Raw genomic sequence first — 27,931 nt, forward strand, 5'->3', positions numbered from 1 at the left:
GTCAGGAATGAGTCCCAGAGTAGAGGAGAGCTGTGGGTGTGGGGTTCTCCTCACCTGCCTAGGACTTGGGTGACATCTCTCTGTTTCCTTTCTCTAGGGGCTGAGAGTGATTTGTCTGAACGTATTTCCCCCCAGAATCAGCTGCTTGGGTAGCCAGGAAAGGTCAGCTGATATATGGACATGTACATTGTGTACAGAGTCACCATACACATAACCATACCTCCTCTCATGCGCACATCCACATGTGCATTTTCTCTCACACACTTCCACACCTGTCACACACACCCTCTTGTCCACCCTTCTGACACACCTGCATGCCCCTGGCACACCCTCTCTCCCACACACTCTCGTACGCTCTCTCCCACATGCAAACAGGAATTCACAGAAGCTTGCTGAATGCATGCCAAAACACACTACCTTTGCCAGAGCAGGGTTTGCATGTGTGAAAATCCAAGCCCCTTTGGAAATCCATCCTGTGGTATTTTCCTTCTGAAAGACTGAGACAGGGTGGGACACGCTTTGGAAAATACAAAGTTCTTAGACTGTCTTAGAGCAAGTGGTTTGAGATTTTGTCAAACTTTTAATAATGGTGTTGTTGGTGAGACCACATTAAACCATCTACACTTGGAAAACAATAGCACATGGGAATCTCTCTGTATGTCAGATCACCTCTTCTACTGGCATTTGTGGATGTATGCTTGGAGTTTGACACAGTTCATCTAGTGTGATGTACTGAGTGGTTGAGACTGGGACTTGGGAGACCTGAGTTCAGCTCAGACATGCTGTGTAACCTTGAGCAAGTCAATCAGTTAATCTGTGCCATACTTCCCTTTTGTAGCCCGGGGACAATAGCACTTCTCTGCCTCACAGGGTAAAATCCAGTAACCAGTTCACAATGTGCTCAGCTGCAGGGTGAGGTGGCCAGATAGGGGCTGGGAGAGATTAGGATGCACAGTGAGTCAAACTGTATCTGCGAACCGTGGGCCTGGTGGCATTTCTGCTTATCTGAATACAGAGCTTGTGAACCCCTCCCGCCCTTCTGCACAACATGCTTGTTGAGTGTCTTGAGAAATGTTGCCACTCCAGCCAGGGGCATCACAGCCTCCTGTTCATCACCAGGGCTGATACTATTGAGGCAGTGCAAGCTGTCCCCCCCAGCATGATTGTAACCTGGCATCTAGGAGTGAGAGGATCGTTGTGTCTGCATGACCTATTCAGTCCTTGGTCTCCACTGAGATTGCCTGCAAAGGAGGCAGTGAATGCAGCTGCCGGTGGCAACTCCTGCCACCCATTCACTTCACACAGGCCACTGAGAAAGCCATTAGGTATCCATGATTTTCAGTGGCTCGTGGCAGAAGTTGGTTTTGAACCCAGCCTCGGGGGGTGAAAGGATCCATGTGCTATTCCCATTCCTACATGCACACATGAATGCTTTCTGTTGCTCTCTCCGCATGGGATAGGTGTTCCTGGCAGGCAGATGAATGAAAGGGGCTTAAAGAAACATGTCTGTTTTTGTCTTACAGAGCCTTGGGTCAGCAGACAAGAAGGACTTTTACCAACCAAAGTAAGTGCCAGTGGCCTGTGTGTTTGAGAGAGAGTGCATGCACCTGAGTGGAAATTCACAATTGCAATGTATTATTGAGAGAAACTCTGTATCTCACTAAGATTAGCCATGTCAATGGATAAGAACAGCTTCTGCAATTACCCTTGCTAGGACGACACTGCAAGGGCTGTCAGTCGCTTTGCTTCAGGGCATATGCAAATCCCCAGATGGGGTCAGGAAGAATCAAGGCTGCTCTGCCTGGTATCAGGGACCAGGCTGGTGTCCAGCAGCCTTGGGAGGAGGGAGTTGCAAAGATGGTCTTTCCCACCTTTGCTACTCCTTGCTCTGGAATTGTATGGAACACTGTGTGGTTGGTCTGGAGAATCTGGTGCTGTAAGTTGTAACTGGCTGGTCTTGGAGCCAGTTTTTCACTGCCAGTATTTTGACACAAATGCTTCCCTCTCATTCCATCTGATACAAGCCATCACCTGTGAGGGCAAAATGGGGAAAGAGGGCTCTTTGGAGCCACTGTATCAGTAGTCACAGATGAAGGCTCTCCTAATATACCACCAGACCAGCAACAGGGAAGGCAGTTGGCAGAACAGCGCATTCCCTGTCTACATGGGCCGTTGCTCTGATCCAGCATTGCCGTTCCTACAAGACAGAGTGAATAAAGCCCTTAAACCATTTTCAAACTCTGGGCCCCTGCCTGAAGTACAACCAAAGCCCTCATCTCTGCAGAATTTGGGTTGTTACACCAAACATGCAAGGCCTTTCGGTAGAAAAAGGTACTTACAGAGCTGCAGAATGTGAAGGCTTCCTGTTTGAAATGCAGCCTTGCCAATGTGATCTTTCGATAAGAGCGACTTCTCTTAAAAACTGGAGAGGTACTTACAGCATCCAGTCCTTACTGGAAGGGAGCCATTCCTGTGGCCCTGCAGGACTGTGACGTCGAGCGTTTATTAGTGTGTGCATAGTCTGTTGTCATCACTGCTTTGGCCTTTTTCATAACGTTCTGAGCTTTTTCAATCTGCGAAAATAGAGTGTTGAGGTATTTCTGGTGACAGAAGCTCTGGAAGCGAGCTGTAACTTTTGGGAACAGCACTGGAATTTTCTCCTTCAAGGGGATGGGACTGGGGAGAAATGTCTTTAAAAATAGAGTTGTTCTGCTATTTATTTCTGCTGGTTGCTTTCCAAAGAGCATCTCCAGAAGGCTCCTTTTCAGCACTCTGTACAAAATGTGTGGTGAGCACAAGACAACAGCCTCTGTCACTGCCTTGTCTGATTACTCTTAGCATCAGAATAGATGCCTTTGGAGTACTAGTAGAATTTCAGACTTCATCATGGCATGTCATGGTTTGCAATCAGAGTGTATTTGATTTAAATCAAATTGATTTAAATCACTAGTCAGAAAGACTCGATTTAATCATGGATTTCTCCATAAAAGTGCATTCTTGTTGGTTGTTATAACCTTAATATATATTCTTCAAAACTCAGAGATAGATGTAAGTTTCATTTTTAGAAGGTACACACTATACATTTTTAAAGTGATTTATTTTGAAAACTTTTCAGATTAGTTTTATAGCTATTTCAGAAAATGAATGATTGTTTGGTTATTTAATTTACCAAAGGTAATTGAAGCAGATATTTATGAAGTAATTGGGAGGTGAACTATCTCCAGTTCAACAGATTAATCATTAATATTTGTAGGATTTTCATGCCATGCTGTCTTAGAAGGAGAACATCACCAGACAGACATTTAAATTGTTTTATTTAACTAAAACAACGTTATGTATTCTGGATTTTTTTCTTCAACAGCAAATATATAATATTTTAACAAAACAAACATACAATTTTTTTAATGTAGTTAAACATTCAAGTTTTTTAAAATCAGGCTTGTTTTTGTTAAAATTGTTTTTAACTAAAATAGTTAAATGAAATATTTTTTAAAAACCACAAAAATTAAATAGACTGTGTCAGCCAGGTCAACATGAAAAGCTTAAAATATGGGTTTCTGCAGCTAACTCAGTTGTCTTCACCTTCATTTTCCTGTTTGTTCATAATCTGGAAAAGAAAAACAAGCTTTCCTGCTTTTTCAGGTCCCAAACGATTTCTCAATTTGGAATGAATTAGTCCAAAGGAAGAAAATATTCTTTCTACACCCGCTGAAGAAGCTACTGCTGTTAAAATGAGATTATCACTTCAAGAGTCTCTGAATCCAAGTGCCTTAGTGACTTCCACCAGCTCACTGGTGTGACTTTCTTTAAAACATCATCAGCAAACATATATTTCTTGAATGGTTCACCCTTAGCTCTGAAGTTTATTATAGTTGGCATTATGGAGGGATGATTGCTGGATGTCCATGTCATAGCCAACTCCTCTTCTTCAGCAGTTAAGGTTTGACCCTGGTACTGAATATTGAGAATCTGTGCAAGAAAATGAGCTGGAGCTATTGCTTGTCCCATTCAGTTTTTTAAAGCTTGTAATTTATCTCTGTCATTGTATATTTCTCCTTTGAAGATCTCACTCAGTTCCTTCCAAATTTCAACAGCGTCAGTAATAAAACAGCTATTTCCCTGCATTTTGTTCAAGGCTACAGAAACAGGCTTCAGGGAACTCAGCATGTGTTCAACATTTCTCTTAAGCCCAATGTTGAGAAAGTTGGCTGTGACGGTGCCATCTATTTTTTCATGTTTTTGTTCACAAACTGTCATCAGATTAGGCCAGTTCTTGATATAGTGTTCAAAACAGTTCACTACTGAGTTCCATCGCACGTCCTGTGGGAGAGTTAGCTTGGTTCCTCCCACTTTTTTCAGAGCAGCTGCTGCAAAGTGGTTGTTATGGAAGTATTTTGCCATTTGAACAACGTTAGCTTTTATTTCTGGAACACCGAAGTCTTTGGCTAGGAGGTGAATCAAATGAGGACTGCAACCGTATGTTATTAGCTTTGGACTCTCTTCACTCTCTTCTAAATAATTTGTTCTCATCTTGGATACATTTGCAGCATTGTCTGTGACCAAGCTGCGTACTAGACATTTGAATTTTTTTTCACAGTTTGTTATAGCTTTTACTGCTATGTCTTGTAAGTATTCTGCTGTGTGTGCATTTCCTGATGTATCAATTGTTTCTGTAAGGAAGACATTCCCTTCTTCTGTTGTCACACAAGCACGTACAATAGGATCATTGTGGACACTTCTCCACTCATCAAGACTCAGGTTAACAATTTTACCCTCTAGACCTTTTGCGCACTGCTCAATTTCTCTTTCATACACTTTATCCAGCAATTGGTCTGTGACATCTGCTCTGTTGGGTGGACTGTATCCTGGTCTTAAAGACTGAACCATATTGATGAAGTGTTAGTTCTCAATCATACGGAAAGGAGAGTTTGTTGCATAAACAAACTGAGCAATTTTTTCATCAATTACCTCTTTTTGTAATCTGCTGGTTCTTATCACAAACTTATCTATGGTTGTTTCTGGATGATGGAGTTGTTTTTTTTCTTTTGCTGCAGGTGATATACTGTGGCTATGTGACATACATGATGTGACTGAAACACTATCATTGGCAGATAACTCTGAAACTATAGAAAATGATGGTGATCTTGAAGGTGGATAGTCTTCAGAATCCTGTATGTTGAGGACGGATTCTCCTAAACAAAATAAGTCAATGCAGTTATTTAATTATTATTACCATACGGCTCATTTAGTATTACTCATTGCATTCACTGACACTCAGATCTACTTTAAAGCTGAAATTGTAAAAGGAAGTTCTGCCTATTTCAGCTATTTATTTTTTATCACAACTGCATCTGAAATGATAGTACCATAGAGTAAAAACTATATTTTTTGCTCAAACATGAGGATTCAAGACTAGTCCAGAAGGAAGACAGACAGTCCTTAAGAAAGAAGTATGAAATACAAAGTTTACCTACCTGAAGATCCTGCATGTTCAGACATGTTCCTTTCATCATCTTCAGTGCAGCTTCCTCCTGAGAAGGAACACTTCTCATGATGTTGTTTCTTTCGGGCAGCCAGGCCTTGCATTTCTTTGTTGCATTGTTTGAATTTTGCACACATGCCTGTCTTACCCACAGGTAGAGGAACTTCATTAAAATATTCCCAAACTGGGTCTCCTTTACGGCCTGCTGCCATTATAGGTTTTCCCTTCTAGTGAGAGAATGGTATGGTAGATCTCAAATCAATGAAGGCTGCACTCAGAAAGATCTCAAGACTTCTGGAATATGTTGCTCAAACAGTTTCACTTTTGTTTCCACTGCCTGTCCCTCCCTTTTCACATTTATCTCCAGACTTCTTCTCCTTGTCCAGATCTATTCAGCCCCCAACAATCTTCTATTCATTGAACTTTTTGAAACTTTGCACTTTTAGAGAGAAGTAAGGGATTGACTCTGTGTACACAAATTTGCAGGGGCACAATAGGAAGTGAGCTGTAGCTCACGAAAGCTTATGCTCTAATAAATTGGTTAGTCTCTAAGGTGCCACAAGTCCTCCTTTTCTTTTTGCGATTATCTGTGGAGACACAAATCTGCAGTTTGAGATCTGTAAAACCAAGCATCTCTGATCAGGGGCGGCTCTACCAATTTTGCCACCCCAAGCAGTCGCCGTCGAATTGCCGCCACGCCCGGAAGAGCAGTGGAGCTGCCGCCCAAAAGCCACTGCGGCGGGAAGAGCGGCGGAGCTGGGGCCGAATTGCCACCGCCCCATTCTCAGTGCCAAAAAAAGCTGAAAAGCTGGTGCCTGGAGCTGGCCCTGTCTCTGATGGTATCTTCTAGACTGAGCACTGAGTCCCATTGGGTAGATAGAAAGATTAACCTAAATAATGTATACAGAAGCCCCTGGAACCCCATAAGATTGGGTCCCTAATCCATGAGCTCATTTAAAACTTTTCTTAAACATTACATGAATATATTCTCTCATACTATAGAATTAGAATTTATAATCCCTATTCCATGGTGAGATATTTTTGAGCTCTAATGTATCTTAATTAAAACTATCTGTAGATTGTTTTTTTCCTCAAAAAGCATTTTATCAAAAAAATCCGATTTAAATAAAAAAACGATTGAAATAAAAAAATCTGATTTTTAAATTTTTTTAAAAAAGCATTGATTTTTCTTCACCCTGTTTGCAGTTCATGATGTGTGTGTGTGTATATTTCTTCAATTCATCCATCCATCTACGTTCCCTTGATCTGTTTATTGCCAAGAGTTGCAAAAAGAAATGCCTAACATTAGGCTCCTAATTCCATGTTTAGAAACCTAAATTACAGGAGCTCTCAATTCTCTGGCTTCAGGACAGGCACATGCTGGCACAATTTTTAAAAGTCAGTGGAGGTGCTGGTGCTCAGCCCTTTTGAAAATCAAAGCACTTATTTAGGTGCCGAAATCTCACACAGGTTTCTGGAAGCTTTGAGGATCCATCACAGAGTTATGACCCCATGCTACATGTAGTGAAGAAAGTGAAGCACCTGCGGTTGAGGACTTTGAATTACATTTGTAGCCTTATTAACAATCCTCCAGTGTTTGTCTATTGCGTGTTGTATGGAGTGCATGATTTTTGAGACAAGAAAAGCATGCCTTTTTCATGCTCTTGTGAGACTGCTTATCAGACATGTGGGAGGCAAACAGTGGAGATTATTCTTAAATGTAGGGGCCAAATAATGGCCCCCCTCCAAACCCTGCCCTGCAGGAAAACCCAATAGAAGGGCAAAGGGACTCCCAGAGTTTCCTACAGATCATCCCATCAGGGGAACGAGGGATGTTTGCCTGCCTCAGAGAGGGCAGAGAGTGTGCCCTTCTCCACCCATTGAAGTCATATAATCAATGGGCTAATCCAGTGGGCCCCGCGGAGGTGTGTTGCAGAGGGGTCAGGGCATTTGCTCAGAGGCTTGGTATTGTAGTGGTGCTTCCTGTACCCCCTCCATTTCCCTTGGTAACACAGTTCCATTGGGTTTCAGAGTAACAGCCATGTTCCATCAGGAGCCATGACTTGCATAAACCTGGGCCATACCCCAACCCTGAAAGAGTGTTATGCCTGTATTTTTGGAGATCCCCAACGTTGCCAGGGAATGATTCTGTGCAGAGCAGCTGTTCCCTGGCCACAGCTCCTCGTATGCACAGAGATCACAGGTGGGGGCTTCCATGGGAGGGAGTGAGTAGAATGTCACTCAGTTGTCTCCCCAACAAAATAAGAAGCATTCCTGCCGGTTTGCTAGTATTTTCCTACCTTCCAGACTTCTAAGCCACTTCTCAGAGATCTGAATCCTTAGCGTCACCTCCAGGCAGCTATGAGAACCTCAGTGTTTCGCTGAGTGGACTGTGATGTCAGACCATGACCTAACCAATCATAAGACATGTGATGCAAATTAATTTGCATCCTGCTGTCCTGTGTAAGACTCTTTGCTGATTGTCTGGGGATTTGTGTTACACATACAAACAAAGCTGCATTTGACAGGTACAGCTTCCTGGCTATGACATATCACTGCTGTCCAGTTTGATTTTTCCCTGCACTTGCTGCCACTGGCATTGTTGCTGTTTCAGATACAGTCTCTATGACAATGCACTGTCTGGCCCAGCGAGACTGTGCAATACATGCCTGATTCTGTGGGTACTCCTTGCAGTCAGTGTGAGCGGGGCGTGCTATGGACTTGTCAGGGAGTATTCAGCATCTGACATGATTGGGTTCTCCTTGTTGGAATAGGATATGCATTCTCATCTCCTCTCCTTTGTTCTTGCTTCTCGATTCTGCAGTCACACCCACACATCTGGACTCTTGTGTTCCTACCTCTGAACAGGTACTCACCTGCATTATGTTCTGTGCCCATCACTGTGTTACCTGAGCCCCTTGCAGCGATTTAAGCAATGTCACATGCATCTGTCAAATCTGGTTCTCTCTTCCTCTTTCCTCTCCCAAGTGCAGGATCTGGGTCCTAGATTGCAGGGAATCTGTCTTGGTTTAGTGTGTAAAGTGAATGTGGATTTATGTGCTCCATAAATAATTAAGAAGAATCTTTGAGAGGCAGGGCATGCTAAGGGCATTACAGTTACAGTTATAGTCTAAATAAATATAGTGCAGTGCCGGAGTAACTCCCGTAGATAGTAAGATCTAGGCAGACTGGAGCTTGCTCTTAGGAATTTGAACTGTAGAGGCACTTGGTTATTTCTGAGCACAATTTGGTCACCCACCTCCTTTATCTGATGTGAGCCTGATGTAGTTTAGGTTTCAGAGTAACAGGCGTGTTAGTCTGTATTCGCAAAAAGAAAAGGAGTACTTGTGACACCTTAGAGACTAACCAATTTATTTGAGCATAAACTTTCGTGAGCTACAGCTCACTTCATCGGATGCATACTGTGGAAAATACAGAAGATGTTTTTATACACGCAGACTATGAAAAATGGGTGTTTATCACTACAAAAGGTTTTCTCTCCCCCCACCCCACTCTCCTGCTGGTAATAGCTTATCTAAAGTGATTACTCTCCTTACAATGTGTATGATAATCAAGGTGGGCCATTTGCAGCACAAATCCAGGTCCCGCCCCCCCCCCCCCCCCACTCTCCTGTTGGTAATAGCTTATCTAAAGTGATCACTCTCCTTACAATGTACACCAGCAGGAGAGTGGGTTGGGGGGAGAGAAAACCTTTTGTAGTGATAAACACCCATTTTTACTCCTTTTCTTTATACTTTTATATAGCTCTAGTTTTTTAGCTACAGCTCAGAAGAAAACATTTGGAATCACTTTTTAAAGCCCTTTTTGTTTGTTTGTTTTGCCTTGCAATATTCATTACATCAGTACTGGCCTCTATAGCTTTACCTGTCTTTTAAAGACAGAATGTTTGTTCCTAGACTAAGAACTTTCTATGCCACAGTTTCAGCTTAAAGTGAAGTTTTATTGCTGAATTATTATCTTCTAAAACCCTGGGATTTTAAAGGATCTGGAAATGGGTATTTACCCCTTGAAAGCCTCACATTCCATCATAACAACACTGGTGTACTTCTGTGGGGGACATTCATTTGCATTCCTTCTATAATTCAGACATTATAATAAAGACAACGACAATACCAGCACATACATACTACATTTAACATTTTCTGCAGTGGGTGAGAATCACTCAGCAGGGACATTCATCCCCTGACTGGTGAAGCTGAGTTAACACTGTAATCTCTTTCCTCCCACCCCCACTCCCCTATTGGCAAAGTTCTGGGCACTGGGGAAGAAAGAGAGGAATGGGATACATTGTGAACGGGAAGGGAAGGCAGTAATGTAAGGACGAGGAGTTAGATGGGAAGGGAAAGCTAACATGAGAGGAAGGATGGTCTTGTGAGTAAGGTGGTGGACTGGGACTTGGAAGAGCTTAGATCAGTTCCAATCTCTGTCACAGACTCCCTGTGGGACATTGGTCAAGTCACTGAAGATATGCCTATACTATAATCACAAGGTGCAATTTCAGCTCATGTAGAAATCCCTGAGCTAGCTTTAATCTAGCTAGCTCGGGTCCCAGAGCAGTGAAGATGCAGCAGCACAGACTAGCCCTACCAGTAATTACACAGGGTTCCAGATGGGCTTGTACAGCTCACACGGATGCCTGTGCTTTCATGGCTTCACTGCTCCAGGACCTAAGGTAGCTCAATTCAAGGTGAGCTATAATCACAACCTGTAAATATAATATATATGTACCTAATCTCCCTGTTCCCCGGCTGTAAAGGGGGGCTAATAACCTTTCCTTTCTCCTGACTCTTCTCTGTTTCCATTGTAAACTCTCACTATGTGTATGTACAGTGCTGAGCACAGTCTTGGTTGGAGCTTGTAATATCAGTAATTACAAAAAGCTACATTATTAAGGTTGCAAAATTAAGCACTGCTAGGTTCAGAAATGCCTGAATTAAGGTTTCTTGCCTAATCTTAGTTGGGCCCCCTTGAGCACATGCATTATGATACTGTCTTTAATTACATGATCATAGACTAGCCCCTCATTCAGTGCATGGGCTAGACCCGCTCTGGAGATGAATCAGAGTTGTGTGGTAAAGGAGACTGCTGCTGATAGGAGCCTTGCTTCATTTGTTGCAGAAGCTGGAAGCTGTGCAGCGAATGAGGCAGGGGACTGCAGGAAGAGAAAGGATGGCCTCATGGAGCATTGGTTCCTAACCATGTCTCTGACAAAGAGTTCCTGTGTGACACTGGGCAAGTCACTTAAACCAAACTTTTCACAGACAGTCACTAATTGTGTGTTTCTCATTTTCTGGGTGCATAACCTGAAGCCTTGTGGTCTGATTTGCAGAAGTGCTGAGCACTCACAGGCAACGGGAGCTTTGCTTTGAGTATGGAAAGGACTATATACAACTAAGTACTCTGAAATTTGGGTTCTTGGCATCTCAAATTGTGTACCCAAAGTGACTGAATACTTTTGACCCTAATTTCCCTCTGCCTCTGCATCTCACATGTAAAATGGGGCAAATCCCACCCCCATGCCTCACAGGGAGATAAGTTATGTTTGTAAAGCACTCAGATACTATAGTGATGTGTAGCATAGGAAAGCCCATCAGGAAATCAATAATTCTGTTTTCATAGTAGGGTTTAAAGAGGGTGCAGTAAGTAAGGCCTGAGGGTGCAGTAAGTAAGGCTTGGGGCCACAAACTTGAACAATGAATAGAAAACAGAATAACGGAATCGCTGCTCATTAATTGAGCACCATCCATTCTGCGCACTGAAAGAGGCAGGGATCTCATTTTAAAATTGTCATGTCATCATGTAGATAAAGACTGAATCCTAATTACTCTCAGCAGAAGTCAATTTTTATTTTGTTGTATTATTTTTTAACATTTGTTTTCAATTTCTGTTGATTTCAGTTTTCAAAGCTGTGGGAAACTGAGAGGGGTCAGACAATAACTAATAACAATAGATGATGAGCTGCAAAGAGTTAAAGTTTTATAACCCTTAAAAATCACAAACTGTCAATATCATATGTCAAAATATACAAAGTAAATAGCTTTAAATCAGACTCTAAAAAGTTTTCAAGCACCATTTTTCTTATGTTGCCACTGTAATATTTTATTATTGATGGAAATAACTGGAATGCGTTGCCTAGGGAGGTGGTGGAATCTCCTTCCTTAGAAGTTTTTAAGGTCAGGCTTGACAAAGCCCTGGCTGGGATGATTTAATTGGGGATGGGTCCTGCTTTGAGCAGGGGGTTGGACTAGATGACCTCCTGAGGTCCCTTCCAACCCTGATATTCTATGATTCTATGAAATATTCTTTCACTGGTTTATGTGTGCACTGTGAAATTGACATTTATTGATATTGACCGATAAAAATCTAATCCTCCCAAGCCTAATCATAATGCATAAGCACAAGGGGGCTGAATTAAGGCAACCTTAATTCTGGCATTTCCTAGCTTTTGAGTGCTTCACTTTGGAACCTTAATCATGTTATTTTAATGTAGTTTTTGTGTATAATTTCCTAGGTTTAAAATAAACAAACTGAAAAAAAACAGAAATTCCATCATGTGGCATCATACTGACACCCACATGGCTCATCAGCAGGGTTGGAACCTTTAGCTCCAAAGCTCAGGCCTCTGCCATGTGACTGGAGTAAGTGACAGCAGTAGTAGGTGGTCATCTTCTCTGTGGTCCAGCACTAGAGGTGAATGGGACACTCCTCCAGTGGGTTTCACAGGTAGCTGCTGACAGCAGAGGAATGATGAGCCACGGGAATCATGGGTTCCATTCTGGGCTCTGAAGGAGAGAGTGCTCAGACTCTGCTCCCTGTTTTCCCCCAAGCTTGACAACTTCTACTCCATCTCCTCCAACCTGTCCCTGTCCCACTCCTGGCTCCTTGGCCCAGCCCCATTCTCCTCACCTAGCTAGTCCCAGTCTCCAATCTTCAAATTTATAATCCCAGTCCCAGTCTCTTTGACCAACCAGTCTCAGTTCCCCCCACCCTCCCTGCTCTTCATCTGCTCTGTATGTACTCTCCCTCCCTGGCCTCCATGTTCCATGTCCCCACTGGCTCCCAGCCCCAATCTCCTTCCCTGGAATCTCATCCACTATCACCCACCCCCAGGAATTTGCCCAGCCAATCCCAATCCCAGTCCCAGTTCTTCCCCAACACATTGGTTCCTTGTCAGATCTGTGTCCACTCTCCTCTCACAGCCTTCCCCACCCCACCCTACTGGTTCACAGTCCCAGTTTCCTTGCCCAGATGGGCTGTCTCCCCTCCACCTCCACCTCTCAGTCTGTTTCCCTCTCCCCTGCCTTCAGTCCTATTCTACTCCCCAGGTCTTTGTCTCAACCTCCTTCTCCTGCTTCCACTTACACCTGGTTCTTCTCCCCTGTGTATAAAAGTGAGTCAGCTTCCTCCTCCAAGCTATGGGGGCTCTGAGAGCACAGGAGAGAGAGACAATTTACTCTTAGTTCTACTCCCAGCCTGGCCCAGAGCTCCAATTGCAGGGAAAGTCCTGCTTTGCCCTGGGCTGAAGCATGCTCATTGCAGACAGGATCTTCCCTGAAAACAGGGTCTTATAATGGGAAGTGTCAGACAACCTTAATAATAAGCAGTGCTGTCAGCCTAGCCAATAACAACAGGGAGAGGGAAGCAGAGCCGGCTCCAGGCAACAGCAAAACAAGCAGGTGCTTGGGGCAGCACAATTCTAGGGGCAGCATTCCAGTGCCGGCCATGCCGCCCCTAGCTAGAAATGTGCCCCCGCCGCCCCAGCTTGACTCCGCTCCGCCTCCGCCTGCTCCCCTGAACGCACTGCCTTCCCTCGCCTGAGAGGGAGGGGGAGAAGCGGAGCGGCAGCGTGTTCAGGGGAGCAGGCGGAGCGGAGGTGAGCGAGGGCAGGGGGTTGTGGGGGGAGAGCCGCAGGAAGCAATGGAGGTGGAGAATGCGGCACGCCCAGGGGAGGAGGCGGGGCCGGGGATTTGGGGAAGGGGTTGGAAGGCGTGGAGATTGGGCAGAGCTGGGGCCGGGGAGGGGGCACGAAAAAAGAGCAGGGGGCAGCCAAAAATTTTTTTGCTTAGGGTGGCAAAAATCCTAGAGCCGGCCCTGGAGGGAAGACAGGAGTGAGTCATGATGAGAATTGAAGGAAGAAATTCTGAAGTCTGGGACATGGTGCCAAGAAAGGTAGCATGTGGGTGTAGGGGAGGTCAGGAGAGGAGACAATCTGGCTAAGAGTGGGGAGTGCGAGGGAGGGACGGCAGCCATGAGAAACAGGCAACCTGGAGAGGAAGGCAAGCAAAATGGCTGAGGTTGGTAGTGAGAGCCTGTGTGTGTTGCCATGGGATATGGGATAGCAGCAGGCATGGTGGGGGCAGAGGAGAGGGATTGGGGTCTGTGATGGGAGGTGAGGATGTGATAGGGAGTTTGATAGTGGCTGGTGGGGGAGAGCGATTGGGGTCTGAGAGGGGGTAGGGATACAATAACAGTGGGCAGGGGATGGGGATTGGCATCTGTGATGGGGCGGGGATACGATAGGGAATGAGGATTGAGGGAATGAGCAGGTAGGGAATGAGGATTGGTGTCTGTGAGGGGGTGAGGTACAATAGGAGCAGGAGGGGAATGAGGACTGGAGTCTTTGAAGGGGTGGGGATACGATAGCATTGTCCTTGAGGAGGGTGGAGCCATCCTGGGAACGTAAGGGGGTTGGGCCTTTGGAGCTTGGCCCATATATAGCTTTTGTTGCTTGAAAGAAGCTTCTTATGTCATCCTGGTCTATGAAATCCTGGATCTCAGAGGCCTTCTCTAGCCACAACATATTTTTGATGTCACTGTAGCCCCCTTTGGACTTTGGCTCTGAGCAGGTGATAAACCTCATGTTTTCATTGGTTAGAGGAATCATTTTGCCAGTTACAGAATGCAGTTCTTTTCTTTTGAATTAATGCTAGGATTTCCTCATTGTTTTCGTCAAGCCAGTCTTGGTGCCGATGAGTGGAATATCCTATAGTTTCAGCACATGCACTGTGAATGGTATTTTTAAGTTGATCCCATTGCTCTTAAATGTCAATGATGTTATCAGGCAAGTTAGAGACAGGTGTTGCTGGAACATCTTGCAGTTGGCTTGGTCCTGAAGTGCTTTGACGTTGTACAGTTTTTGCTTAGTCTTTGGGTGTTTGCAGTGTGGTGGAGTGAGCTGCAGGTACATGACTGGTCTCACTAATCGATGGTCTATCCAACAATGATTTGTACCTCTGTCATATGGCTCATGTTATACGGACATGGGCGTAATCTTGAGCTCTGACTATAACATAGTCAAGGAGGTGCCAGAGTTTGGACCGAGGATGTTTCCAGGTGGTCTTAAATTTGTTACTCTGCCTAAAGATGGTATTTGTGATGAGCAGGTGTTTTCTGAGGAGGAGAATACCATTGGGGTTTACATTTCCCACCCCTTCTTTGCCTATTGTGCCACTCCAGAGTTGGGAGTCCTGTCTGACTCTGGCATTGAAATCTTCCAGGAGGATGAGTTTGTCTGCCTTAGGTGTGGCTGTGAGGACTGCATTGAGAGCTCTATAAAACTGTTCCTTGTTGTCTTCCCCATCACTGAATGTTGAGGTGTATGCACTGATGACGGTGGCAAATTGGTTGTTGCTGAGCTTGAGCCAAAGAGATGCTCACTGATCCCCATGGGAAGTTCCAAAAGCTGACTGGCAAAGTCAGTCCTGTGAATGTGTCTCTCTTCAGGTGGCTTTGCTTTCCAAAAGAAGGTGTAGCCACCTCCATCTTCTTTTAATTGGCCCTCATCGGCCCGGCGGATCTCACTAAGGGCTGCAATGTCAATGTTGAGTCTTGCCAGTTCTCTGGCAATTATGTTAGTTCTTCTTTCTGGGCATTCACTGTGCTGAGTGCCCATAAGGGTGTGTTTCAGAGTAGCAGCCGTGTTAGTCTGTATTCGCAAAAAGAAAAGGAGGACTTGTGGCACCTTAGAGACTAACCAATTTATTAGAGCATAAGCTTTCGTGAGCTACACGAAAGCTTATGCTCTAATAAATTGGTTAGTCTCTAAGGTGCCACAAGTCCTCCTTTTCTTCATAAGGGTGTGGACGTTCCAGGTGACGAAATTGTCTTGTATCTCTTGTTTCAGCCATGGAGTTGAGTGATTCCACTGGATGCAGCCATCCAGTCGGAAGAATATGAGGCAGCCTATGTTTGGGGCACCTTTTCTAGCCCCCTCCCCATTTGGGGTGAGCAGAGAGGATCCTGAAAAGGCCTGCTTAGTCACAGCCGCTGCTGCCAAAATGCACTTCTGTCTCATCCAAGCACAAGACGACCATCACACGTCTGCTGGCTGCGTGCAGATTTGTGACTGAAGACTCGCAAAGATCACTGCTCCTGTCTTCACCACCACTCCTCCATCACCACAGGCCTTTGGACAGGTGTGAGCCCTTTGGCAGAGGCCTGCATGTGAAATCTTTTAACAGGGGGAAACCAGTGTGCAGGCGGTGACCACAGGAGACTTGGAAGGAGGAAAACCCTGACTCAGTGGCAAGGGGATCCAAGACAACCAGGAGCCTCCCTCCTGCTGCATCCCTGGCCTACACAGCCAGAGAATATTAAAAGGTCCTTGATATGCACCTGATCCACTGTTGGGGTCTTGTAAAGTTTGGACCGTGGTTAGTCAGGAACTTTGTCTCACACCTGTTCACCAAGGGGGACCCTACCAGGAGTATGAAAGCTCTGGAAAATGTAACTCTGAGGGTCTTTAGCCCAGGCAAGCCTCTCCATGACCACAAGGTTGCGGTCCATCAGAGAGGCCTGTGGGGTCTGTGAAGAGGGTGGGGGGTACGATAGGAGCATGTGGGGGAGAGGGATTGGGATCTGTGAAAGGAACCGGGCTTTGATAGCAATGGGTGGGGGTGGGAATTGGGATCTGTGATGGGCTGTGGGGTACTATAGCAGCAGGTGGGGGACAGGGATTGCAGTCTGTGGGGGGGTATGATAGGAGTAGGTGGGGGGCAGGGATTGGGGTTTGTGATGGTGTGGGAGTACAGTGGGGCGGGATAGCAGCAGGCGGGGTCAGAGGAGAGGCATTGGGGTCTGTTGGGAAGTGACAGGTATGATGGGGGCAGATATGGGAGGGAACGGAGGCAGAGAGGAGCTGTGCTTCCCAGATGGGAGCCCTGGAGTAGGGTATCAGTTTCCAGTAGGCCACAGCCCTCCCTACAGCCAGTTTCCTTTAGATTTGTGCATTTAACTTTTTAGCAAGCAACGTTTACAAGGTTTAAAGAGGTTTACGATGCCAGCCAGGGTACCCTAGCAGCAGGGCTGGCCTTTTAAAGTCTCTAGCAGGTTTAGGAGCTGTTTTACTGGGGTCTGGCCGGTAGAGGCAGCGTCTGATTTACAAGGGGTCAGAGGAATTTTACAAGTCTGAACACTGGGAGTAGAAATAAGTCCCTAGTGGGTACCCCTGAGTAGGAACGTGGAGTCAGTAGCTGCTCATGGTGACAGCGGGGATGAGGGTTTGGAGTTGACTGCTGGCAGAGGGAGAGAGCAGATCTGCGCTAGAGGTAGGCTTAACGTGAGGAGTACATGGAGGGACAGTTTGGTAGGGGACAGTTGCAGAGAATGCAAAGGCCGGCCTGCATTGGAATGGTGGCAAGGAGCAGCTGCTAAAGTTAAGGCTGTGGAGTCTTTGCCAGAAAGCTCAGTGGATCACAACGCTATGGGAACTCTTCTGCTACATAATGGTCTAGGAGGTGGCATTTAGCCCCGGTCTCTGCCCAGCAGTGACATTTGACATTATGAAAGTTTTCAGGTAAGATTCAGCTGTTCAGGTGGGACAGAGGGAGCAGAAACCCCTCCTGGGGGTACCCTCAGCAGTCCAGCAGATGTTGTGACAGTGGTGCTGCGTAGAGGGCAGTGCATAGCTGCATTGCCTGGCTGACAAGTCTCAGGGAGGCACCATCTCTCCATGCATGCACCATCTCACACAAGGAGTGTGTAGTCTGCACCATCCTTCACAGCATGGGAGCAAGGGGCAGGGCTGTAGCCCCCTGTGTCTCTGCCCCCTGCAGGGGGATGCTGTGCCCTGGGCACATGGAGGGGTAAACTCCTGGGCTCCACTAAGCACAGACGATTGACCTGGTCCCTTGTACCCTCAGATGCTGTGTGCAGCTGGTCAAGAAGAGAAGATGAAGTAATTCTAACAGAGCGGTGCAGTGTTGTTGTAAAGGGGCAGGAAGCATGGGGCCGGAGGGAGGAGGCCCAAGCAGTACACAGAATGGGCTGACAGCCATGGGAAGAGCGGCACCTCAGGCAGACAGTGCGGTTTGGATGTGGACCTGGGACAGCAGGGGTGTCTGTGTCGCATTGCTGCCATGCACTGTGTTAATTGAGCTGCCCTGCCGGCCACTTCCTTGCTTTGCAGTCAAATATTTCCTGGAGCAAGCATCCCGTCACCCGCCAGCGAGAGCCAGCAATTTCTGTCGCCATTCCCTGTCTGTCTGCTGATGGGACACAAGACAAGGCAGTTCAGTCAACCCTCCTGACCCTTCCACTATCTCTGATCACAAAGTGGAGACCTTCTGTGGAGAAAGAAGCTCCAAAGAATATATGGTGGCTTATTCCATGCTCCTCAGCCTCTCACATCTCACCACTGAGAGCTGCATTCAGCCTTGCCTGAGCCTTGGGTCACCCGCCAAGCCAGGTCACATTTTGTGTCTTATCAGCCACACAGCTCAGAGAATGAAATGCCGTTCCTGGGGAGTGGGCCAGCTTCAGTTGGATTTAGGTGGTACGTAGGCCTGGAGGTGGTACGTAGGCCTGGAGCTGGCCTACGCTGCAGTGTGGTGAATCTCACCCAGAGTTTGTGTAGTCATCTATTTAAGGCAATTCTCCTTTTTTTCCCTCTCACTCCTTGTTGAGGAAGGTTGGGAACTGGGGTATGTCTCTAAACCCTTCCTAGCTAACGGTGCAGGAGATCCAAGAGGGCTGTTTCCAACAGAACTCTTTGCTACCAACATAGGATGAACTACTTAGACTGTCGGCTCCTTGGGCCAGGGACCTTCTTTTGGTTCTGTGTTTGTACTGTGCCTAGCACAGTGGGTCCCAGTCTATGGCTGGGGCTCATGGATGCTACCACAACTCCAGTAATAAATAGTCATCCTCACCCCTTGAAGTCAATGTCAAAACTCTCATTGGCTTCCATGGGGCCAGCAATTCACTGATGGTCTCTGAGTGGTAGATGACAGTGACTCTAAGCCTGGGGAGGTCATCAAATGATCATGACTACCAGGTTTGCCGAGGCCTCTTGGTTTCCATCTGAGGATTGTGCCATTCTGGCTAAGTTTGGTAAAATGAAGTATGAGTTTCACTCGTTTCTCTACAGCTTTTAATGTGTTAAGTGTGATTGTAATGTGAGGCTTTTACTGCATTGGTTGCCATAGGAACACTGGTGTGTTTTTTTTTCATTTAACCAATGCAGATTTTTCTGTAATCTCAGTTTCAGTCCAATTTAAAACCTGCTTGGCCCAGCTTCTGATTATTCAGCAGTTGTCACAAATGGATTAAATTTCTTAGAAGTATGCTTTTTTTTAACCTAATTTTGTATGTGTGTATGTGCATGTGTGAATTAGTGCTGGCGTGATAGCCCAGAGAACTGAATTTCTCTTCAGAAAGGTCTAGCATGTGCTTATTTTGCTGCTTCCTACCGGTATCACTCACCCCTGTCCTGGGAGAGCCTCTCGCTAAGAAAAGAAAGGTCACTCTTCTGAATGAGGAGCCATTTATGGTAATGCACTCCCCTGTCCACTGGACATTGACCCACAAAGTCATGTCAGGCACTGCAGGTCTCATCAGATAAAAATCATTGGTCATGACCATCTTCTGCTGAGTTTGACAGAGGTGACAGGCTCCATAACTCATTACCAGTCCCCTAAACTGTGGAGGCACCAGTCCCTTCAGAATTGTTGCAACAGTAGAGCAGTGTGGGAGAAGCAGAGTTGAATGAAATTAGAAAATGAATTGCTCTTTCATCCCAGGAATTGAGCTTTAGAGAAGAATTGAGCTTCATTGTTTAGAGCAGTAGGGGGGACATGCGTAGCTGAATGAATATGGCAGCTGAATGTCCTGCCATGCAGAGGAGAGTTAAAGTCCATGAGAAGAGCCATAAGAGAGAGTCCCCCACTGATATGAACAGGAGCCCAAATTTCCTTCTCGCTCCAAGGGAGCTCAGAGCTGAGAACAACAAAGAAGCCACCTGTGCACCAGCTGCAGTCCTTTCACATTTCTAAACTTGGCATTAGTCATAAAAAGGGAATCGCGCGTAGGAAGATGGGCATTTTTGAACAAAATAACCGAGGCTGCCTTCTCCTTAAAGCTAGAGAGCAAAGTGTTTGAAACAATGAGTCAACACAGTGGGCATGGGAGATAACACGCTCCCTCACACCACACCAGCAGACACTCCCACGCAGCCATGCGGTTTAAGGGGAGGAAACGTGCTTAGCTATTTTCTGAGCTGGGCTGTCAACACTGTTGTTAAATGAGAACACAGAAGACTACTATTTAGAAGGGCGCTTGTCTCCACAGCTACGCATCTCAAGGGGTTCTTGGTCTTGGGATGCTGTGCTAGCAACGTGAGGCCAGGCAGGAGTCCCAGAACAGGTAGACACCAATAGTAAGTATCTCATGCTAACCCCTCGCTTGGTGCGTAGATGATTCTCCCCACCCTATTCTTCACTGGCCCAGGCCCTGGAGTGAGTCCCCTTGTGTTCTTTGTTGTAGTTGTGAAGCTCTGACAATCAACAGGGTTCATCCTTGCACACTTGGTTGATGCCCTTAGGGCTTTGTTTCATCTAGCTAGGTAGCTAGGCATGAGCTGGCTTCTTTGTCAGTGCATCCATGGCCTTGGGTCCTGATTAGACATGTCAAAGCTCTCTTTGAGCCACCTGATAACAGTGAGCTCAAGTTTCTAAGGCCTTCCCCATCAAGAGGTTTGTGCCAGGTTTATTGGACCAGGTTAGTTGGAGCAGTGCAAATCCCTAGAAGATATGGGTTGGACAAGACATCAGGAGGTGATCTAGTCCAACCCCCTGCTCAAAGCAGGACCAACCCCAAGTAAATCATCCCAGCCAGGGCTTTGTCAAGCTGGGCCTTAAATACCTCAAAGGATGGAAATTTCACCACCTCCCTAGATAATCCATTCCAGCGCTTCACCACCCTCCTAGTGAAATAGTGTTTCATAATATCCAACCTGACCTCCCCCACTGCAGCTTGAGACCATTGCTTCTTGTTCTGTCATCTCCCACCACTGAGAACAGCCTAGATCCATCCTTTTTGGAACCCCCTTCAGGTAGTTGAAGGCTGCTATCAAATCCCCCTTCACTCTTCTCTTCTGCAGACTGAATAACCTCAGTTCCCTCAGCCTTTCCTCGTAAGTCATGTGCCCCAACCCCCTAATCATTTTCGTTGCCCTCTGCTGGACTCTCTCCAATTTGTCCACATCCCTTCTGTAGTAGGGGGACCAAAACTGGACGCAATACTCCAGGTGTGGCCTCACCGGTGCCAAATAGAGGGGAATAATCACTTCTCTCGATATGCTGGCAATGCTCCTACTAATGCAGCCCAATGTACTGTTAGCCTTTTTAGCAACAAGGGCACACTGTTGACTCATATCTAGCTTCTTGTCCACTGTAATCCTCAGGTCCTTTTCTGCAGAACTGCCGCTTAGCCAGTCGGTCCCCAGCCTGTAGCGGTGCATGGGATTCTTCCTTCTTAAGTGCAGGACTCTGCACTTGTCCTTGTTGAACCTCATCTGATTTCTTTTGGTACAATCCTCCAATTTGTCTAGGTCACTCTGGAGCCTATCCCTACCCTCCAGCGTATCTACCTCTCTCCCCAGCTTAGTGTCATCTGCGAACTTGCTGAGGGTGCAATCATCCCATCATCCAGATCATTAATAAAGATGTTGAACAAATCCGGCCCCAGGACCGACTCTTGGGGCACTCCACTTGATACTGGCTGCCAACTAAACATCGAGCTGTTGATCACTACCCGTTGAACACGACAATCTAGCCAGCTTTCTATCCACTTTATAGTCCATTCATCCAATCCATACTTCTTTAACTTGCTGGCAAGAATACTGTGGGAGACCATATCAAAAGCTTTACTAAAGTCAAGATATCTCACATCCACTGCTTTCCCCATATCCACAGAGCCAGTTATCTCATCATAGAAGGCAATCAGGTTGGTCAGGCATGACTTGCCCTTGGTGAATTCATGTTAACTGTTCCTGATCACCTTCCTGTCATCCGAGTGCTTGAAAATGGTTTCCTTGAGGACCTGCTTCACGATTTTTCCAGGCACTTAGGTGAGTCTGTAGTTCCCCGGGTTCTCCTTCTTTCCTTTTTTAAAGATGGACACTATATTTGCCTTTTTCCAATCATCTGGGACCTCCCCTGATTGCCACGAGTTTTCAAAGATAATGGCCAATGTCTCTGCAATCACATCAGCCAATTCCCTCAGCACCCTCGGATGCATTAGATCTGGGCCACTGGACTTGTGCATGTCCAGCTTTTCTATCACCACTGGCATGTTTTAAGTAAAGATTGGATTTTTTTTAAAGAGATGCTCTGGTTCAAATAAGAATTATATTGGGAAGTTCTGTGACCTGTGTCATACAAGAACACAAGACTAGATGACCACAGTGCTCCCTTCTAGCCTTGAAATCAATGAATCTGTGCATCTTTTCATTCAAGTGTTCCAGACTCCCATAATCTCTCCCCCATGATCTTAAGTGCAATGCTGCATGAAGAGCCGGACACTAACAGCCAGAGGTGGTTAGTGATGACAAGTTTATAAACTGTTCAAATTCTGCTCAGCTGATCTTTCAGTAAGATATTGCATTACCAGCCAGCTAGTGGCTGAATGATTTGTTGACATAAAAACAGGTTTTCTTGTATGTGTGCCCGTAGGGAGCTGTTTTTATTATCCCTGTGCCTATTCTCTGGCAGGGCCGCCAGTGAAGGCTGGCCCTTTGCTAGCTCCCCTAGACACAGATCCTTACCTGGATGTTCCATTCCTGGGTTGCTACAATGCTCACCTTCTCCCCTCCCTTTTCCCTGACACTGATATAATCTGGAGGGTGATATCTCCAGGGAATGGTGTCTCTTCAGGCTTTCTTCAGTTCTTGTGAGTTCCTGAGAAATGTACAGAAAAATACCTTAAGTGGTTTAAGTGAGATTATTAGTTTACATTGAAGGCAATGGGGAAGTTATCTGTTGCTGCAGCATGTTTTTATTGTAGCGGTGTGCCGCAAGAAGGCAGTGGGTGATAAAGCAGATTACACTGACTGATTTAGGCACTGTTGAGTAGACTGTAAGGAGTCATGCAGGCTGTACCAACTGGATGAGGGAACATCTCAATAAGAAGAAAGTGCATTGTCTTCATGGCGTCGCCACATAAGGGAGTGTACACAATTGAGATCTGGAAACTTGGAGCGCTCCTGCAGAGATCTGCCATTCAGATCTGGAGATTCCAGAGCATGTCTTTGAAGAGCAAGGTAATTCCTGTGATGTGCAGATGAAGTAGGTGAAAAGAGAGACGAGGGTCCCAGCGGACTCTTCTGTTTTGTCTCTCAGCTTTTGGGCCAGCAATTCAGACTGCACAGAGACACTGAGTTCCTTATGGCCCTTCCAGCAGACGGACTTGGGGATGAAATGAGCAGAACCACCAGATGTTTGTTAATGGGTTTTTTATGTAACTAATCCCCATCATAGTAAGCTTACAACAGATATTGCTGGAGTTAGTCTATGTCGAGATCTGTATAGATGTTATAAATTCCTCCCCTACCACCACAAAATGATCTTAATAACACTAAATGATGACAGAACTACCATTAAGTGGATACAGAATTGGTTAACCAACCACAAACGAAGAGTAGCTATTAATGGAATGATGTCAGATTGAAGGAAGGTCTCATGTGGGGTTTCACAGGGATCAGTTCTGGGTCTGATGTTGTTTAACATCTTTATTAATTACCTGGATGAAGAACTAGAGAGCATCCTGATCAAATCTGCAGATGACACAAAGCTGGGAGGTTGCCAATACTTTGGAGCATAGATCTAAAATTCAGAGGGATCTTGATAAATGGGAGAACAGGGCTATAGACAACAAAATGAAATTCAACAAAGACAAATGGAAGGTGCTACACTTAGGGGGAAAAAAAACAAAGGCACAAATACAGAAAGGGGGAAAACTGGCTTGGCAGCAGCACTGCTGAAAAGTTTCTGGGAGATGTGGTGGATCTCAACCTCAACATGAGTCAGCTGTTGTGAAAAAAGCAAGTGCATTAACAGGTGTAGCATGCAAGTCACAGGAGGTGATAGTACTGCTCTACTTGGTGTTGGTTAGGTCTCAGCTGGAGTACTGTGTCCAGTTTTGGTGCCAATGCAGAGATGACCCATGCCTGCCAATGGTGGTGGGGGGTGAGGGCAGAGTGAGGGCAGTGCAGAGAGTCAGCAGTGTTACTGAGCATGCTCAGTACAGCCGAGCAGCAAATCTGGGAGCAGGGGACATGTGACCCTGCATCCTCTTTCCCCCATTCCCATGTATTTTCTGTGCACCAACGCCATAGAAAGGATGTAGAGAAACTGGAAAGGATCCAGAGGCAAGCAACAAAGATGATTTGGTTTGTATTCCATCCCAACAAAGGGATGGAATCTAAGCCAAATGAGCAAAGGCTGAAAGAACGAGGGATGTTTAGTTTGGAAAAGAGGAGATTAAGAGGGGGACATGATAGCGGTCTTCAGATACTTGAAAGGCTGCCATAAAAAAGATGGAGAAAAGTTGCCCTCTTTCACCACAGAAGGCAGGACAAGAGGCAGTGGGTTAAAACTAGAGCATAGAATATCTAGATTGAATCTCAGGAAAAACTTCCCTACTGTAAGAACAGTAGGACAATGGAACAGACTCCTTGGGAGGTTGTGGAAGGTCCTATGCTGGAGGTTTTCAAAAGAAGGCTGAATAGCCATCTGTCTGGGATGGATTAGACACAAGAAATCCTGCATCTTGGCAGGTGGTTAGACTAGATGACCCTTGTAGTCCCTTCTAACTCTATGATGGGAGAATCACTTAATCTCAGTAGCCAGGTGGTGTGAAGTTCAGTCACTTGTAAGCCAAACATGACGGTCACCAAAGAATCTTGTTCAAGGCTCTGATTCAGCAAAGCATTTACAGACATGATTAACCTGAAGCATGTGAGCAGGTCCATTGACCTCAGTGGTGGGATTGCTGACACATTTGTGTGCTTTGCTGAACCAGGGCCCATGTGCCTTCAGTTGCATAAACATCAATATCTACTGGCCTTTTTTGATCTTTTTAATAGTCTCCTCCTTTTCTTCTTCTCCCTCATCACTGGCTGTGGTGCTCATTTGAATGGCCATGATATTTTGTCACCTTTTTTATTAATATATCAGCATTACAAAAAAACCCACAATAATAAAACAAATTATGTATTTATTTATTTTATTAATATCCCAAAGTGTTCAAGGCTTCTTGCAGACACAGAATTGGATGGATCTTTGCCATGAAGAGCTTAGACTCTAAACAGATCAAAGGATAAGGGAAAACAATACAAAGGATAAGGGAAAGATGACCTGTATGTAGATTCATAGAATCATAGAATATCAGGGTTGGAAGGGACCCCAGAAGGTCATCTAGTCTAACCCCCTGCTCGAAGCAGGACCAATTCCCAGTTAAATCATCCCAGCCAGGGCTTTGTCAAGCCTGACCTTAAAAACCTCTAAGGAAGGAGATTCTACCACCTCCCTAGGTAACGCATTCCAGTGTTTCACCACCCTCTTAGTGAAAAAGTTTTTCCTAATATCCAATCTAAACCTCCCCCACTGCAACTTGAGACCATTACTCCTCGTTCTGTCATCTGCTACCATTGAGAACAGTCTAGAGCCATCCTCTTTGGAACCCCCTTTCAGGTAGTTGAAAGCAGCTATCAAATCCCCCCTCATTCTTCTCTTCTGCAGGCTAAACAATCCCAGCTCCCTCAGCCTCTCCTCATAAGTCATGTGTTCCAGTCCCCTAATCATTTTTGTTGCCCTTTGCTGGACTCTCTCCAATTTATCAATTTATCAGATTGTTGAGACAATGGTTACAGACTAATCCAACAGAGCTACAGAAAGGCTGAGTAAACCCAAATGGTTTAAATCAGTGGTTTTCAACCTTTTTTAATTTGCAGACCCCTAAAAAATTTCAAATGGAGGTGCAGACCTCTTTGGAAATCTTAGACATAGTCTGCAGACCTCCAGAGGTCCGTGGACCACACATTGAAAACCATTGGTCTAAATAAACAATAAAGCTGGTTGATTCTTGATTTTTTTAAGTTGTGTACCTTTTGAAATCTTTTTCTTTCTGTTGGTTTTGGAACAGTTTTTAGGTTTCAGATTTCAGAGGATCTTTTTCCCATTGGATTTTTCAAAACAATTTTTGATTTTTTTAAAAAACAAAAGCAAACCACCATTGATGAAGCTAAACAATCAGAACTGACAGTGCAAAAAACAACAAATGGAAACATGCAAAATTTGTGGAAGAACAACTAATAGGCTATATTATTTCATCTACTGAAGCGTTTCCAAAAATAAAATAAAAAAAATGGGGAAAAAAAACAAAATGATTTTGTGAAACATTATGTTTAAAAACAAAAAAAGACCATTTTAAATGAAAAATGTTTTAATTTCAAACATTTCTAGCATCTCTAAGAAACAATCTGAGAAAACTGTGTGCTCTTAAATCAATTTAGCATTACTCTGATTACGTGTTATGTAGAGAAAAAAGAATATAATGATGCAGAACTTAGCCACAATGGACTCTTCTCAGATTTGTTTGCAAAACTGGACAGCATTTTCTAGCAGAGATTCTTGCTATTCATACTTAGGGTTGTCACCTTTCTAATTGCTGGTAACTGGACTCCCGAGGCCCCGCCTCCTGCCCTGCTTCCTCCCCCAAGGCCCTGCCCCTGCCCTTGCCCTACCTCTTCCCTCAAGGCCCCACCCTCTTCTCTGCCATTTTGCCCCCCACCCCAGGCCCTGCCCCCATTGCTCACTCCTCTCCCCCTCTCTCTTGGCAGATCGTCTTCAGGAGCCTGCCTGCCAGTAAGAGGCTGCCTCAGCTGAGCAGGGCCTGGTGCGTGTTAATGACCCAGTGCCTCCCCCCGCTCCGTGGTAACCGGACTTTGGGTTTGGGTGCTATTTAGGGTTGCCAGGCTCCTTTTCAACCTGAATTTTCAGTCAAAAACCAGGCACCTGGCAACTCTAAATGGCAACTAGACACAGAAGCCAGAAACTGGACTGTCCAGGAAAAACCTGAATAGGTGGCAACCCTGTACATACCATCATCCCACTGAACAGTTGAAATACAGCTACAGCTTGGAGTTCATTAAGGCCCTAATCCCGCAAAGACTCATGCAGGTGCTCAGCTTTGCACTCTGCAGCCATTGAAGTCATACATTTAAGCATGCACAAGCATGCACATAAACTTTTCCAGGTCTCGGGCCTTAACAGTGCTGTACTAATCTGACTTGTGTTCTTGTGGTTTACTCCGCTGGGTTTCATTTTTATTTCCTTTTTTAACTTACTCCTTTTTCTTTGCCTGGGGGAGCCCAGAGCACTGACTGGTGGAGGTGGCAGATTTGCCCTGCTCGGCCAAGTACTGTACATCTTTGTCCTGAGGGCACGTGCCTGACTCAGGAACATCTAGGTCATACCCCAAGTGAAGGCATGTGCTACGGAATGCTCCTAGGCTCTCAGCTGCCCTTCACCAGGACATGAGAGAGACAAGGTGGGGGAGGTAATATCTTTTGTTGTCCTTCAACAGGACACTCTCTAGCCATTCCAAAACTTGTTTCTTGTCCCATTCTCCCTCAGCCAATACCCCTCAGGTCATGCTCCCAGGGCAGTTGCTGTGTTTCTGCTCTTGTCTTTCTTTTTCCTTTTCTGTGTCCGTTCCCCCCACCCTGCCCCCCCAGCCTTGTCTTGTTTTCTCTCTTTCTTTCCCTTCATTTATTTTTGCTCCCTCTTGTTTTTCAGTCTCCTTCCCCTGCCCAATTCCCTATTCTCCAGAAGGCTGATGTGTGACAGTGGCTGGTATGGGGGATGTGGGAGGCACTCCTAGAGTTTCATGAACTGAGAGCTGTCTTGGCAAGTTGCTATGAGATGGAAAGATGCATCTAATTGGCACATACCAATCACAGCTAGCATTGTCTTGAATAAAGAGGCGGCCTGTAGAGACTACACATCCCAGCATACTTTGCTCCACCTTGATCTAACCAACCTTCTGCTGTGATCAAACAGAAATATTCCGTATGGTTCCAGTAGTCTGCAGGGCTTGCACTTCCATGTTACAGGCTGCACTTTGGCCATCTATGGTGCATGGAGCCTGGTT

The 27,931-nt window shown here is 45.5% G+C and overlaps 1 protein-coding gene across 7 annotated transcripts in view; it reads left to right on the forward strand.

The window, feature by feature from the left end:
• LOC140918455 (ankyrin repeat and fibronectin type-III domain-containing protein 1) overlaps window positions 1-27,931 on the forward strand; it is a 574,998-nt gene that overhangs the window by 409,755 nt on the left and 137,312 nt on the right. For all 7 annotated transcript variants that reach the window (XM_073362896.1, XM_073362893.1, XM_073362895.2 and 4 more), the window contains one exon: window positions 1,524-1,564. In XM_073362896.1, the coding sequence (XP_073218997.1) occupies window positions 1,524-1,564 (41 nt within the window). The remainder of the gene's footprint in view (window positions 1-1,523; window positions 1,565-27,931) is intronic.

This window comes from Lepidochelys kempii, chromosome 10, assembly GCF_965140285.1.
Source record: "Lepidochelys kempii isolate rLepKem1 chromosome 10, rLepKem1.hap1, whole genome shotgun sequence".
Taxonomy (NCBI): Eukaryota; Metazoa; Chordata; order Testudines; family Cheloniidae; genus Lepidochelys; species Lepidochelys kempii.